The 14785-nt window shown below is 35.6% G+C and overlaps 1 protein-coding gene and 1 long non-coding RNA gene across 3 annotated transcripts in view; one reads left to right on the top strand and one right to left on the bottom strand.

Moving 5' to 3' along the window:
* The window catches only part of SCN9A (sodium voltage-gated channel alpha subunit 9), a 187827-nt gene that overhangs the window by 137921 nt on the left and 35121 nt on the right, over positions 1-14785 (top strand). Inside the window, exons 18-19 of the mRNA XM_050752508.1 lie at positions 1336-1456; positions 10584-10738. Of these exons, the coding sequence (XP_050608465.1) occupies positions 1336-1456; positions 10584-10738 (276 nt within the window). The remainder of the gene's footprint in view (positions 1-1335; positions 1457-10583; positions 10739-14785) is intronic.
* Positions 1-14785, bottom strand: part of LOC126933047 (uncharacterized) — a 135915-nt gene that overhangs the window by 26701 nt on the left and 94429 nt on the right. For both annotated transcript variants that reach the window (XR_007718402.1, XR_007718401.1), the window contains 2 exons: positions 4946-5027; positions 1309-1387 (listed from right to left, as the gene is read on the bottom strand). This is a non-coding gene — a long non-coding RNA (uncharacterized LOC126933047). The remainder of the gene's footprint in view (positions 1-1308; positions 1388-4945; positions 5028-14785) is intronic.

The following is a 14785-nucleotide window of genomic DNA, read 5'->3' on the forward strand; positions in this document are numbered from 1 at the left end:
TATGTACAATACTTTATCAATGCCATTTTTATGATGCTGTATACTAGGTGATAATAATAGCTTTGAGAATTTAATGTGGTACCCATCAAGAATACTTCCAGCTTCCAAGTCAATCTCTAAAAATCAAACCTTTGGATTGGGCCTATGATATTAATACAGATTCATAGATCAAGAATCAATTTATCTGAAATAAGTACTTTATTATTTTTAGCACTTGCACTTGCTTGAACTACTCTAAAAAAGATAAAGTTGTAACTTAATAAGAGAATCGTGTTGTAGTAACTAGCAGCTTCCAATATTCATGTGTCATTTAGCAAATGAGAATGAAAAATTAATTCTTCCATTGATATGCTGCTTTACTCCTTTATAAAACAATATTTGGGAAATTTGACAGAGTTTTGCTACAATTGCTGTATGTATTTTTTGTAAAGATTTATTCGTGTGTGTGTATGTGTAAACATCATGGTTACTCATAAAGCTCTGGGTGGGAAAAACCTATTTGTGTTATGATCAGTTATATGATCATAATGACAATGAATTCATTACTCCATGTGTAAGTCTGCCATGTTTAATTTTCTTCAGTCTTTGTTTCAGAGTTTGCATGTGGTGCTTACTTTAGTAGCCACTTTCTTGACATTATAAATAATACTGTTGTTTAATCTTTTCTACGATGTACTAAAATGTTGTATACAAAATAGGTAGTGTTGGTATGGTCATTGGCATTTTGATTTCAAAACCGTATTTGATTTTGTGGTCTTGATCAAAGAACTTCTATCTATATCGTCCTACTACATGTATTTAAATCCAAGAGATAATAAAAAATACATTTGGACTTTATCTTGAACTCATCTTTTTAAAAAATTTTAACTATTAAGTTTTTTGCCAACTATTTGATCTGAGCTTTCAATTATCAGGCATTAGTAATTTCACACTTGTATTATATTGCAAATAGGGTATAGGTTGTCCTCAAATAATGATTGTCAGTGTCCATAAATTTATATTAAAAATTAAAAAAAAGTAAGATGTGGCCAATACTTTCCAAAAGTGATAGTTAACATCAATATATTACCTTATCTAATTTTGGCCACATAACTGTTACTGTAATAAAATAATAAAGTTTATTATTTTACAGGATGGTGTAGATAGAAAGATCAAGTATAGATACATTTAAGGTTACTTGACCTCAATATGTGTTTATACATTTTTATGGCCGTCATACTATTAATCTTTTTTTCATAATAATTTGCATGAGTCTGATTATTAAATAAGGCTTAAATACCAGATTTGAATGAACTCTAAATGAACTACCTGGTGGGGTGGTGAATTCCTTTCTAGAGATTAAACCAATCAAGCTCCTCAGAGTGCAGCACAGTTGATAACCCTTTGCCTGGAGAAGGAGAAGAAGCAGAGGCTGAACCTATGAATTCCGATGAGCCAGAAGCCTGTTTCACAGATGGTAAGACAAAAATTGAGACCTTGGTTAGCATTCCTTTATTAGTGTTTTGGAGTTTGTTTTAATGTGTAATACTTACCAGAGTTTGTTGGTAAGTCAGAAGACTCCATTCCATGCTGATTCAGCTATAGCTGTATGATGATTAAGGACAAGTCACTAGAGTTCTCTAAATTTCAGTTTCCACATCTATGGCACTTGACTAACAATAATTTCCTATCACTGTATGTTAGACTGTAAGCACGCTACTGCTTCTTATTTTAGAGCCTTAATTAATATTTCCAGATCAGTGGAACCACTAGAATACAAGTTAATGAAAGAGTTTATACTTTTGTCCTTTTAATAAAAAATGGAATCTACTCACTAACTCTCAGAAAACTGTTTGATACTGTTGACCACAGTCTCTCTCAAAATTCTTCCTGTCCTTAGTTTCAGAGGCCATAGTCTACCTTTGGTCTTTTATTTGTCTTAGAATTCTAAGTTCCTCTCTCTATTTCTTTAATGAGTGTTGTTTTTCTGCACATCCTGTAAATAATGATTTCTCCCCACATGTTCAAACTTCAGTTATCTTTTCTTATTCTGAAGCTCCAAGGTGTTTCATGCATGCCTGTGGCTTGAAAAGCCATTTCTGTGCTATTGACTCTTAACATCAGTGTCTTTGCCCCTGACCTCACTCTTGAGTCCCAGATCTGCTTACAGTTCCCCATTGGTCATCACCATCTGTTGTTTTTAAAACATTCCAAGTTTAATAAGTTTTTTTTGAAAAGGGCAAAAACAAAAACAAAACTTTAGCATGTTTTACAGCTTCCTCCAGTCTTTAATTAGTAACTTCATGATCTATCTTATCCTCAAGCTAAAGACTTTGAGAGAGCCTTAAAGTTTTCCTTGCTAGTCACAAGTTCATCAGGAACTCTGGAGATAGGGCCCAAGCCCTCGAGAGGATTTTCATGCACACTAAAATGTGTGAATCCTTTGCCTTCGGGGTAAAGTCTGAAGTCCTTAACTTTACATGTAAAGTTCTTTACATTTGGCCTTAGTCTTTTATTTTTTAACGGTACTTCTTTCTACTCCTGTATGCTTTCTGATGTACTGAATTTCTTACTACTTCTGGAATTTGCCAGGGATAATGCAGTATTGTCTGAACAAGTATTGTATCATCTAGGTAAAAATACAAGCCCAGCATAGGGCTGTAATGTAATACAATAACACAAAGTTCAAACTTTGGAGCCTGATAAACATACATTCTAATTTGCCTACTTATTATCTGCCTGTGAGAACTAGTACACAATTTAAAATCTTGTTCTTCAGATATCTCATCTGTAAAATGGGGATATCAGCATCCACATCACAGCGATGCTAAGAGGATCAAATAAGATAATGATTATAAACTTACTAGCACAGTGTCTCTCTTCCTTCTTCTACTTTTCTTGTTCTTCAAGGATTCTGTTAACAATCTTATAAAGAAGCTATGATAGCACAGATGCTAATGACTTATTTAGTCATGGGCTTACCCTCTGCATTAGTATTTTTTGAAAAATCATCGACTTGCTTTCAGTCTCCGAGATTTTCTCAACTAGTCTCTTATAACACTCACACGTGAAGCAAAATGATTGGAAAATAAAGACATCAGCAAACTACAACGAGTGCATGGTTTTTCTTTAAATGCACACCAAATATCATTTTATGTAAGGAGCAAAGGTGTATGACATCCAGTCAATATACATTTTGCGCTTGCTGAAATTAGTGCTATAAGGAAATGCAGAGTTTCCTTTAAAAGTGTTCATGTTATAGGGATTTAAGAATTTCATCAACACGTATGGCCTGTTCCTCAAGAAATTTATTAGCAGCATATAGACTTAAATTTGTACTGATGCTACCAAGATTTTCCCTATTCATTTTATGAATGATCATCACTTAAAATTCTAGGATAACTAGAAAGAAGTGGGGTTTATCAATCAAATTAAAGTTTCAAACCAAAAAACAACTTCAAAAAACTTAAAGTCTTACAGAAAGTATTAACACTGTGCTATTTCAGACTGTAGGTACTGTTATACTAAGATATAAAGTTTTTTAAATCCTATAAACATCAATGAAAATACTTTTGTGATTACTTTGAGAGTGTTCATTGCTTCCAAATTGAGGCCAGTGTAGAAGAAATATTATGGAAACACATTTTCCGATGAACCTGGGCTTGGACCATTGAAATTTACTGAGGGAGTACTGGTCTCTGAGTCACATCCCTTTTATGTGCTCCAGTAGAGACTTCATACAGTCTCTGGATCTGTAGCCTAATAAATTCAACGAAGCAGCCAATTTGTTTAGCCTTTCAACCATGTATTCACATAATCATTCTTATTCCCGTAAACAAATAATTATTAAATACCTGTGTGCCAGGTCCAGTTCCAGGCACTGGAGGGAGACAGAGCTGTGAACAAAACAATGCCCCTTGCTGAACAAACATATCAAGATGTAGCAGGTCAGACAGGTGAAAAGTGCTATGGAGAAGGTATATGGAAAAGAGGAATACCAAGAGTGAGGGGGAAGAACTTACTGGCACATAAATATGCTATGAATGAATGATTGATCAGAGAAAGCCTACCTATAAAGGTGATGTTTCTTCTGTGACATAAAGAAAATTGAAGGGGGGCATGCAAATATATGGAAGAAAAGTATTTTAGGCAGAGTAATGAAGTCACATGCCCCGAGGTGAGGATATGCAAAACATTTGGGAAAAACCAAGGGGCCAATATAGATGGAGAATAATGAGAAATGAGAAGAGTATTAAAAGTTAAGGTCAGAGGCTAGGTGAAGTGGCTCACACCTATAATTCCAGTACTTTGGGAGGCCGAGGTGGGCGATCACTTGAGGCCAGGAGTTCAAGACCAGCCTGGCCAACATAGCGAAACTCCATTTTTACTGAAAATGAAAAAAAAATTAGTTGATCATGGTGGTACATGCCTATAATCCCTGCTACTTGGAAGGCTGAGGCACAAGAATCACTTAAATCCAGGAGGCAGAGGTTGCAGTGAGCCAAGATTGTGCCACTGCACTCCAGCCTGGATGACAGAGGAAGACTCTGTCTCCAACAAACAAACAAACAAACAAAACAAATGACGTTATTTTAAAAAAGTATAGATCAAAGATGTAGTAGAGGCCAGATTATAAGACATTTCAAGAACATTATAAGGATGTGATTTTAAAATCTCACAATGTGCAATCTTAAGAGTGGAAGGGCGAATAGCAATGGCAGAAGCTGGGAGATTTCTTGGAGTTTCTGCATAAATCCAGGTGAGAGGTGATGGGAGCTTAGACTAGTATGGTAGAGTTTTGTATAGTGAGGGTGGGACATTCTGAGTATATTTTGAAGTTAGAGCTGAAGCAATTTGTTGATGGATTGAACGTGGGGTGCTCAAAAACTAGAAATGCATAGTTTCCACATGAAGACTGAGAAGTATGGGCTTGTCAGAATGAAGAATCATGAACATGTTTACTTACAAGTTGGTAATTGGTCTACAAGAGCTGAACTAGAATCAATACCAATTCAGAGCAATGTTTCACCTCCAGAGATCTCTGTTACCTGAAAAGTAATAGAAAAAATTAAAGAAAGTATGAGAAACAATTAAATCCGAGTAGCATGTTTTTACTGAAGACAAATGTTAAAATGATTTTGTTGTTCATTGTCTCACATTTGTTGATTCATTTCAGCTTCATAACTATCACTTTGCTAATGTATTTCATTGATTGCATCTAGTTCCTCTTATTCACCTTTTCTCCTCCCTCTTAGGCCAGGTTGTTCCTTAGTTCCATGTCTTTTACTTTGTATTTCAAGACTTCAGACTCCTTCTATCTTGCCCTGTTCTTTACTATCCTTGGTTCTACATGACTTGGCAATCTATATAATTATGAATATGGCATGACTCTTTGGGTCTATGTGGTTTTATATTGTGCTGCTTTTAGATTATCAAATTAGTAAATTACATAATCAGGATTAGAGAAAAATAACCTTTTTCACAAGGTCAAGAGATCAAGACCATCCTGGCCAACATGGTGAAACTCCGTCTCTACTAAAAATACAAAAATTAGCTGGGCCTGGTGGTGAGCACCTGTAGTCCCAGCTACTCAAGAGGCTGAGGCAGGAGAATCGCTTGAACCCAGGAGGCGGAGGTTGCAGTGAGCTGAGATTGTGCCACTGCACTCCAGCCTGGCAAACAAGTGAGACTCCGTCTCAAAAAATAATGATGATAATAACAATAATGTACTTTTCTGTTAACTTGGTAGGAGGAGCCAAATCACCTTCCTTTCAAAATGTTTTGTATTCACCCACTTCCTATAAAATGACTAATCATTAATTCTAACTTTAGTAACACAATAACCAACTCCTTTGTGACTTATTTTTTCTTTCTTTGGAAAGATAATGTTAACAAATATTGTTTTAGTTATTTTAGACATTAAGAAATGGTGAAGAAAGCTTGTTTTCATAATCAATGTTTACATTAATTATATTGATCATGCTGTTATAGTTTTTAATGAATAGTCTGTCTTTGAAATGGTCAATGGTTTCTTTTTTCTTTTCTTTTTCTTTTTTTTTTTTTGAGAGCATTGGTTTAACATGATGAAACTCAGCATAGACTTTATGTAATGCACCATGAGAGCACATTAGTGAAACCACCCAAAAGAAATAGCATTTACTCACTGGGACCCATTAAAATGTATGAGAGATTCCCTGTTATGTTTACATTTAATTAATAGTCCTTTTAAAGAGAAAGTGTGATAGCATTGCTAACCAGCTTGGTTGGAAATCTCTTGGGATATACCTTTGCACGAAAACCAGACAGGCACTCCATCACTCTTGCCTCAAAATAAGAGAAAGAAACTCTCTGAGGTGTGATAAACCCTGAGGGCAATATTTATGAAACTTCATTTCAGATTGAAAGTTTACTAACTTTTCTAATTAGGATTTTTAGTGTTTTTATTTCCTCAATCATAAGAACAATGTTTCCCTTCAACTTTAAGATGGACAAAAGTAAATCCCAGAGAGTAAAATCTTCTTAACCAAAGGGATAACTTTCTTATCCAATAAGTTGTACCTGAGAAAGATAGATTCTTTCTTGTATGTGCTCATTATTTTTAAGTTTAAGACAAACTCTAGAGCACTAAGTTAATATTTAAAAATTCATCTCATGTTTTCACTCTCTCTCGTATTTTTATTTGCCCAGAAAAAGATTAACTTAGAGTTAATTTTTGACCCTACCCTTTTACTCTGTTTTTATATCATTTAATTGAATATTCTCTCTTAACTAAATGCATTTAGATAATTATTTAAGTACAGGATGATAAATAATTTCAGATCTGAGATCATGTTCACTGTAATTAGCATTGTATAAATGAAGCTATGTGTAGATTTTCCATCACCTTTTTTTTTTCTTTTTCATCCAATCTTTATGTAAAGTATAGAATTCACAGAGATGAGACCTTTCAAATTATGGCTAACTGCTTAGAAGATTATATAACTCTCTTTGGGGAATCAAGTCTTTTAAAAATCGACTATAAATGACCTATTAAGCCAAGTAGAGGACAACGATGAGTACTGTAAGCACAGACAGCAAGCATTAGAGACTCAGTTTGAGCCTTCTGGGAACTTAGAAACTTCCAGAGAGAAAGAACAGGAACACATAAAATATGCATGATAACAAAAACACCAGAGACATTGTAGGGGGAGAGGGAAACACCTTGTTTGCTGTATTTCTATAGAGCTGGAAATTAAAGTGCTAGAAAATAACCTCATATCAACTGGATCAATGCACTAATTAGACTTCAGAAACATGAAAAGATCCATTACAAAACATTATCTACCAGGTGCATCTTGTCAAAAGGATTCTAGTTTTGTTGTTTTAGAACATACATCTTATGATTATCTGAAGTTGTTCCTTGAAAGGCTCAATACTTGTTAATGAACTATATTGTTTTGCAGAAAAGGAAATCAATTTTTTAGAAATATCTAAATTTCAAACTTCTGAAACAGGTATCGAAAAAGTGCTGCCCATTATTACTTTCCCACCTCCTGCCTTAATCTAAAATGAGGTTTTTCGTCTAAAATTTTATGAGGAGGAATTCATTGTAGTTAGTTTTTAAAGAGTCGCTCTTTTCTTCAGAGTAATTCTAGTTGCTTTAATAAACTTTAAATTGATTTAAATTTAATTTTTCAATTTTTCAATCATTCTCTTTCTGGGCCTCCTACATTCATAGCTCTGTTTATCACTGCTTGTAAAACTTTTTACTCTTTAGTTTCTCTTTTACTGCATCCACTTGGTTCTTCTTGTTCATCTCTCATTTCATCTACTTCAAAGTTTTCTCCTCTACCTGTCCTAGTGATGTATAGGTAAATATTTTTATAAACTGGTTCTCCAAAGAAAATAAAATATGCATACTTATATCATTTGTTATAAATTTTACTGATATTAAGGATATATGACACATAATTTACAAATAATAAAATATTACAACTTTTTATTGAACATTCTCTATATCAAATTGTTTATTAAAAAATGCTTTTTTTGAATTTTGCCAAACTTTTGCATGTATAGGCAACCTATTTTTGCAGCTAATAAACAAGTATAGTTTTAATATGAAGATTGCCTGGTATTTATGTTAGTCAGTGAAGTAAAAATGAAATGAAGAAGCTATATGTCAGATACTCATTTATCAGTGATGTAAGCAATTATTTGCAAATCAGAAAACAGAATTTCAATAATGAAAGGATTTTTTAAAAAATTTTTGTGCTATTCAGTGTAATGGCTACAAACACAATACACCTTGACTGTTTATCTGGTTTATTAGCATTTTCTCCATCATCTTCTTAATTCTACTCTAGAAAATCAAGAAGTTCTCATTTGTAGCGCTTGGAGATTTTTATAGTGTAAAGATTCCCACCATCACCAATTTCAAACTACTGATGTGAAGTTGCTAAATGCAGAGTTAAGAAGAGATTCACAGTAGTTAAACAATGTGACATACTCCCACCATCCAGATACAATAGGCCAGATAGAATAGACCAGCATCCAGAAAGAAAAGTTGCACAGTAATCCAGTAGTAAAGCATATTACTACTGTCAAGAGAGAATAATCCAGAGAGAATAGACCACCGTCCAGAAAGAAGAGATGCGTGATAGCCCCACAGTATGCCATACTTCTGCTGTTCAGACAGAATAGACATATATTGCCCAAAGAGCATAAATAATAGTAAAATACAGGAAAATAACTAGGAAGTGATATGTTTTAGTATTTATTACATTTCTTTAAAGTAAGTTATAGAATTCTAAGTTTATATAGTCAAATATTTAATAATGGCTGCTTTTAATAACAGACTAACAGGAATTTCTGACAGTTTAACAATGAGAATTGGTATGGGCTGCTTTCAGCACACCACTGAATTCTCTCCCTTAATTTTGTTGTTTCGGAATGTTTTGGAATTGGCCCTTTTTCCTCCTCACCCTAAATACTCTTTTTGTATGACCTCAAAAACTGTTCTGACTTCAACAGATACATGTATGCTAATTATTACTAAGTATTCCTTTCTAGACAGGCTTTTCCCCTGTTTCAGGTTCCCACCCCCATTTTAAAAATCTATAGGATATCTGTATTTAAACATTTCACAGGCCTCTCAAAATCATTACCTGCCAAGTCAGCTCCTGCTCTTGTGGTTTTCAATTCACTGCTGACATCCACGTGGTAGTCCTGGGCTCCTTCCTTTCTCTTACATCCAATATCCAATCAATCACCAAATCCTGCTGGTTTTATATGCCAAATATGTCCCGAATCTGTTACAGCTCTAGTTCCTAACTAGCACCTGATCTTCCCCTCCTGACAGGGATACCGGACCAGAATCCGAAAGTTTTTCTGGGTATGGAACTTTCTTTACCCCTACTCCTCTCTATTCACCTCATCCAACTTATCCTCCATGTACCATGGAGGCATCTATTTACATTGCAATCTGTATATCTTGTTCCCTGCTTATAACCCTTTACTTACTCCTCAACCTGTATAGGATATAAACCAAACTCCTTAAGGTAAAGGCCCATGCTTTCCATAGTCTGACCAATTTCTCTAAACTCATCTCTCACCCTTGCCTCTTGTGTACGTTCTGCTTGCATCACCGTTCTAAACTGGTTTAAATTTCTATGCATAACAATTTTTGCTGCCCTCTTGGCCTGGCATTCCACCCAAACTCTTTTTTACTGATATTTTGGTTCAACCCAGGCTCCATCTCTTCTAGGAAGCCTCTACTGATCTCTCTTTCTCAAGAAATAAGCCAGGTTAGATTGACTTCTTCCATGCTATCAAAATGAACCCTATCTGTCACTTTAGTTGCCGTATCTAGTTATATTCATTTATTTCTGTGTTTATCTACCTAACCAAAACTTAACATAAATTCCCTGAGGAAAGGAAATCATGTACAGAAGTGAATACATAGAAGATATGTAACAAGGGTTTGATGGACAAATGAATGAGTTAATGAATGAATAAACCTAACCATTTTTAAGTACAATTTTCAAATTTTTGTAGCGGTATATTTTGTACATGAAATTTTAAAGCCAGATTTGTTTTTAACTTAGAATACTGGAAACAATTTCATCTGGATCTTCTAATCAAGATAACTTTCTTTTGAACCTAATTTCAGGACTTTACACTAATTTTCTCAATATTGTTTAGAAAGGTGTATTTCAGAGGGTTTTTATCATAGAGGAATTGAAGTATCATAGACTAGAAAAATTTATCTGGCAGAAAAGAAGACCGTAAAATTCATTTCATCTTCGGATTTTAGTTCATTCATTCATTCACACATCAAATGAAAGTGGTTTAAAGACTGTGGAGGAGACTGAAGAGAAATTGGGGATTACAGAAGACACAAATACATAGTAAGCTAAAACTAACTAACAAGTATTAAGAAAACATCATGGAAAGTTAGAAGATGAAGGAAGGCAGCATTCAAATTAAATATATCTGAAACTGGAAGTATAGGTGTTGAAATTATTTGGTTGAGGGAGTATCACAGAGAACACTTTGCATTAAATCGTGTATTAAAAATTTTATTTATTCTAAATATCAAGATTTAACATGCATGTCTTTCTTGTCAGGTTGTGTACGGAGGTTCTCTTGCTGCCAAGTTAACATAGAGTCAGGGAAAGGAAAAATCTGGTGGAACATCAGGAAAACCTGCTACAAGATTGTTGAACACAGTTGGTTTGAAAGCTTCATTGTCCTCATGATCCTGCTTAGCAGTGGTGCCCTGGTAAATGATCTGACACCTAAGTCAACATATTGATTAAGTTGATATTCTTTAAAATGAACTAAAAGATAAAAATATCATGGCAAGTTGTTTTATCTAGAATTAATCCCTATGATTAGTGCCAATGAAAAAATTTTACTTGGGCTCAGTAAATAGTTACTGAACACTCCTACATGCCAGGCATTATCCTTGCTGCCCAGAATGCTGTTGTCCAAAGGACCACCCAGATGGCTATAATAGAAAAGAGAGTTTTACTGGCAATATCAGTTTGCAAAACAGGGAGAGAGTCTCTGGCGTAAACTGAAAGCACTTTATCTGTAGAACAAAGAGAGAAGGTTAGAGGTTTTATTGAAAAGGGAAAATGTTATGTATTGCTCTTTGAGAAACTTCATTGGCCCTAGTAAGGATTTGGGGAGCTGGTAAGCTCCAATTGGCAAGCAACAGTGGTGGGCAAAATTAGTCCTAGAGTGTAGCAAGTTTCCTCAGAAGCTATAGATAAAACTAATTTCAAGTTACAACAAGCAGTTTCAACAGTCAGTGTTGCCGAGAATTACAATTCTTGGAGTAATGTTTTGTTCCCTGAGAGCTTTTCCCCCTGCCTTCTTGACTCTTAGTTGACTGTTAGTTGAGTATGTCAAGAATGACCCAATTTGTATGATCAACTTTCACAATGCAAAGATAAATGAGATCCAGGTAGTATTTATTCTTAAGGATCTAAGAGCAATGGAGAAGAGAAGAATACAAATGAGTAAATGTAGAACTTGCATGTGTTTGTAAGCAAAGTGTATATGTGATAAAGTTCTGTAGCAAGGAGAACAATCATCTGCTTGCAATTTCAGAAACGTAAATGGTGCTTTTCAGGGTCTAGAGAGACGAATAGGAATTTTCTAGTTAGGCAAGGCAGGCTGAGGGGAACAAGTATACAATGGTGAGGAGGCACAAAACAGCATCAGACATTCAGGAAATTAAAAGTTGCTGAACTGTAGCAAGTGTGGTGGGAAGAAGAATAAGTACAGGTGGCCAGAGATACTATGAGAAAGATAAGCAGGGTCAGCTTGTGAAGCATCTTGTGAGTTATAAAAAGGGAAAACAGATGGTAGTTTTAGGATAAAAAGTAGGACAAGTTTCTCATTTTTGTACACATACAAGCAGCTTCCATGGGAGTTGAAAGAGATCTGGTAGAATTACAAGCTTCCTGAACCTTTATCTTAATTGTCATTTTTCCTGCTGGCGCGGACAGACATGAGCCATTAGAAGCCATTAGGAGCCCAGACCCAGCTAGATATACCACTGGAAGTTTCATTATACTAAAAATAGAATACTCAAGAACTTTGTAACTTGCCACAAAGACAGTCTTCATGAATTTGGAATTTGATTTTACTGTACTTATAGGCTAATAGGTTGACCTGTTACTGTTTCATGGATGCTGGCAGAAGATATGAGGTGCTTGGGTCAGAGATAAAGGACTTCATTACTTATGCATGGAAAGTAGCATGAGTTTCAACATATTTCTGTTGGTTCCCCCTTTACCCAAGTCTCATGAGGGCGTTATATGAGCCTGAATGAGTGTGTACACATATAGTGGATTGATGTTACAGCTGAGGAACACTGAGCTTAGGGAACACATCTTTTTATACCAAGCAACATAAGTAACCCTGCCCTTTGTCCCAGAGACCCTACCTCATGTCTCAAGGTTGCTCACTGCAAGCACAACCCTGAGGAATGTCCCAGGTACGGAGCAGGCAGTGTCTGGCTTTCTTGGCACACTCCCCAACAACCTGCAGGGACCTACTGTGGCTTTCCTCTCCTAACAAGTCTCAACTCTCAGAAACAGAAAATGTGATCAGAAAAGCTCTATTGTCCTTATCTGGAGTTGTCCAAGTAGAAATCTTGATAGTGTCTACCATACAATGTATTCCTAATAACTAAGGAAGTTTATCCCATGCTGACTCACATATGTGACTGAGAATTTCAGAGAGGAGATTACAAAAAAAAAAAAAAAATTAAAGAACAGTTTGGAGTAATTCCTTGTTCAAAATGTCTAAAACAGAGGACAACATTTGGGGAGTGCATTCTCAAAACTTTATTTTAAGTAAATTGTATGAGGAAGAAAAGGGAAAGATATTTCAAGAAGCTGGTATTTGTACTTAGAGAGGTTGCCAATTAAACTAGATTTTTTAAAAGTATAGCAAACCCCCATGACACGTGTTTACCTATGTAACAGACCTTCTCATGTACCCTCAAACCTAAAATAAAAGTTAAAAAGAAGTAATAACTCTCACTTAGTTTATATTTATTGTGTTTCAGAACCTTCTTTTAAATGTTCTCATTTAATTTTCAAACAACCCTGCAAGATTATGGTATTTTGCTTATTTTACCAATGATAAAGCTGGGTACAGTTTTAAAAGTTGCTTAATGTCCCAAAGCCAGCAAATGACAGAGCTATCACTGAATTGATGTCTAAAGTCAAAGTCACCATATCTTTTCACTGTGTCATGGCTCCTCAGAAAGAAGAGTATACACAAAATAGAAATAAATGAGTGGTAACTGAATTTAGTAACAGTAAAGTGTAAGTCCTAAATCAGATAGCGCTCACATAAGGTCATTCTTGCCTCCTTGCTCCTACATCCACAAAATTCATTCTGGAAGCTAGAACCCCTGTGGGCTGAATTCTAATTCCTGCTCTGGGACCACTCAGACAGAGGTTCTCATTATCAAGACTTCCTGTGGCTCTGCTCTGACCCTGTACACCAGTTCTAGAAACAGGCTTCTTTTTCCTTGTGACTAAGCCCCTTCCTTGTCTTTGTATTTAAAGGACTGAGTCATTGCCATAGTTTCTGTTTAGATGGCTTGCCTGATTCCTCCAGAACTTGGGGGTGGAGTGGCAGGGAGGAAAATCCTGAGGGATAGAAGCCTCCCTCTGCACTTCAATTCCATTGAATTTCAGAACCTCTGCCAACTGCTGGGACCTTCTTTTTGCATCTTAGTAGGTCTGTTCAGTCTTTCTGCCCCAACTTGTCTCTTTTCTTCAATATTGATACCAACAGTTTCCCAAAACTGCTAAGGATAATTTTAGAGTATTGATAGCGGAACTTAGAATAAGAAGAATCTGAATGGCACAGGTTCGTTAGTATAGACAGTTAATAAATATAATATTATCCACGAAGGATACAGGTCTTTGACTTTCATTTTATCCAACAGGGTTAATGGTGTTTCAATCAGAAAGAGAAAATTCTAACACTTTAGACCTGTTGAGATCAGCAATCATTTTCAGTGTCTCAATGAGCCCTTTTTTTTTTTTTGAGACGGAGTCTCACTCTGTCCCCTAGGCTGGAGTACAGTGTCATGATCCTGACTCACTGCAACAATAAGCCCAATTTTTAAGTCCATTCAAATTCTTTGTCAAGGGACATGTGGCTGAAGTCCAAAGTCAAAGTCACCCTATCTTTTCATTGTGATGTGGCTCCTCAGAAAGAAGAGCATACACAAAGTAGAAGTAAATGAGTGATAACCAAAATTAGTAACAGTAAAGCGTAAGCCCTAAATCAGATAGAGCTCACCTAATGTCACATAATATTGTTGTGTGTCACTTACTAAAATTTCTTGGAAAGCATAGGAAGTACCGCATTCATGGAGAGAATCGAACAGTAATTTTCAGAGCTGAAGCTTTGAAGGATAATACATGGATAGACTGTCAAAGGAAAAAGCACGCTCTGTGTTCTATAGGCCTATTAAGCTACTGCAGTCATTCGTTTAGCAAACCTTTCCTTTCGTGCTGCTGTTATTAACATGGTGCTAGGCACTGGGATGCACAAGCATTTGAGAACTAAGAGAGGCTCCACATCCTACTGGTGGGGAAAAAGGGGAGTGTAGGTTGTGAAAAGTTTATAACAGGGGCTGATTATGGGATCATGTCTTAAATTGTTAGGACTTATCCAATTTTAATGGAGAAAGAGGAGGAATCAGATGGAGGTGGAAATGATCAGGTGTCAGAGATCATGAGTCTTTTTGTGGATTACAAGTAATTTCATTCTTTTGCACTTTCTCTTG

This window comes from Macaca thibetana, chromosome 12, assembly GCF_024542745.1.
Source record: "Macaca thibetana thibetana isolate TM-01 chromosome 12, ASM2454274v1, whole genome shotgun sequence".
In the NCBI taxonomy this organism is placed as follows: domain Eukaryota; kingdom Metazoa; phylum Chordata; class Mammalia; order Primates; family Cercopithecidae; genus Macaca; species Macaca thibetana.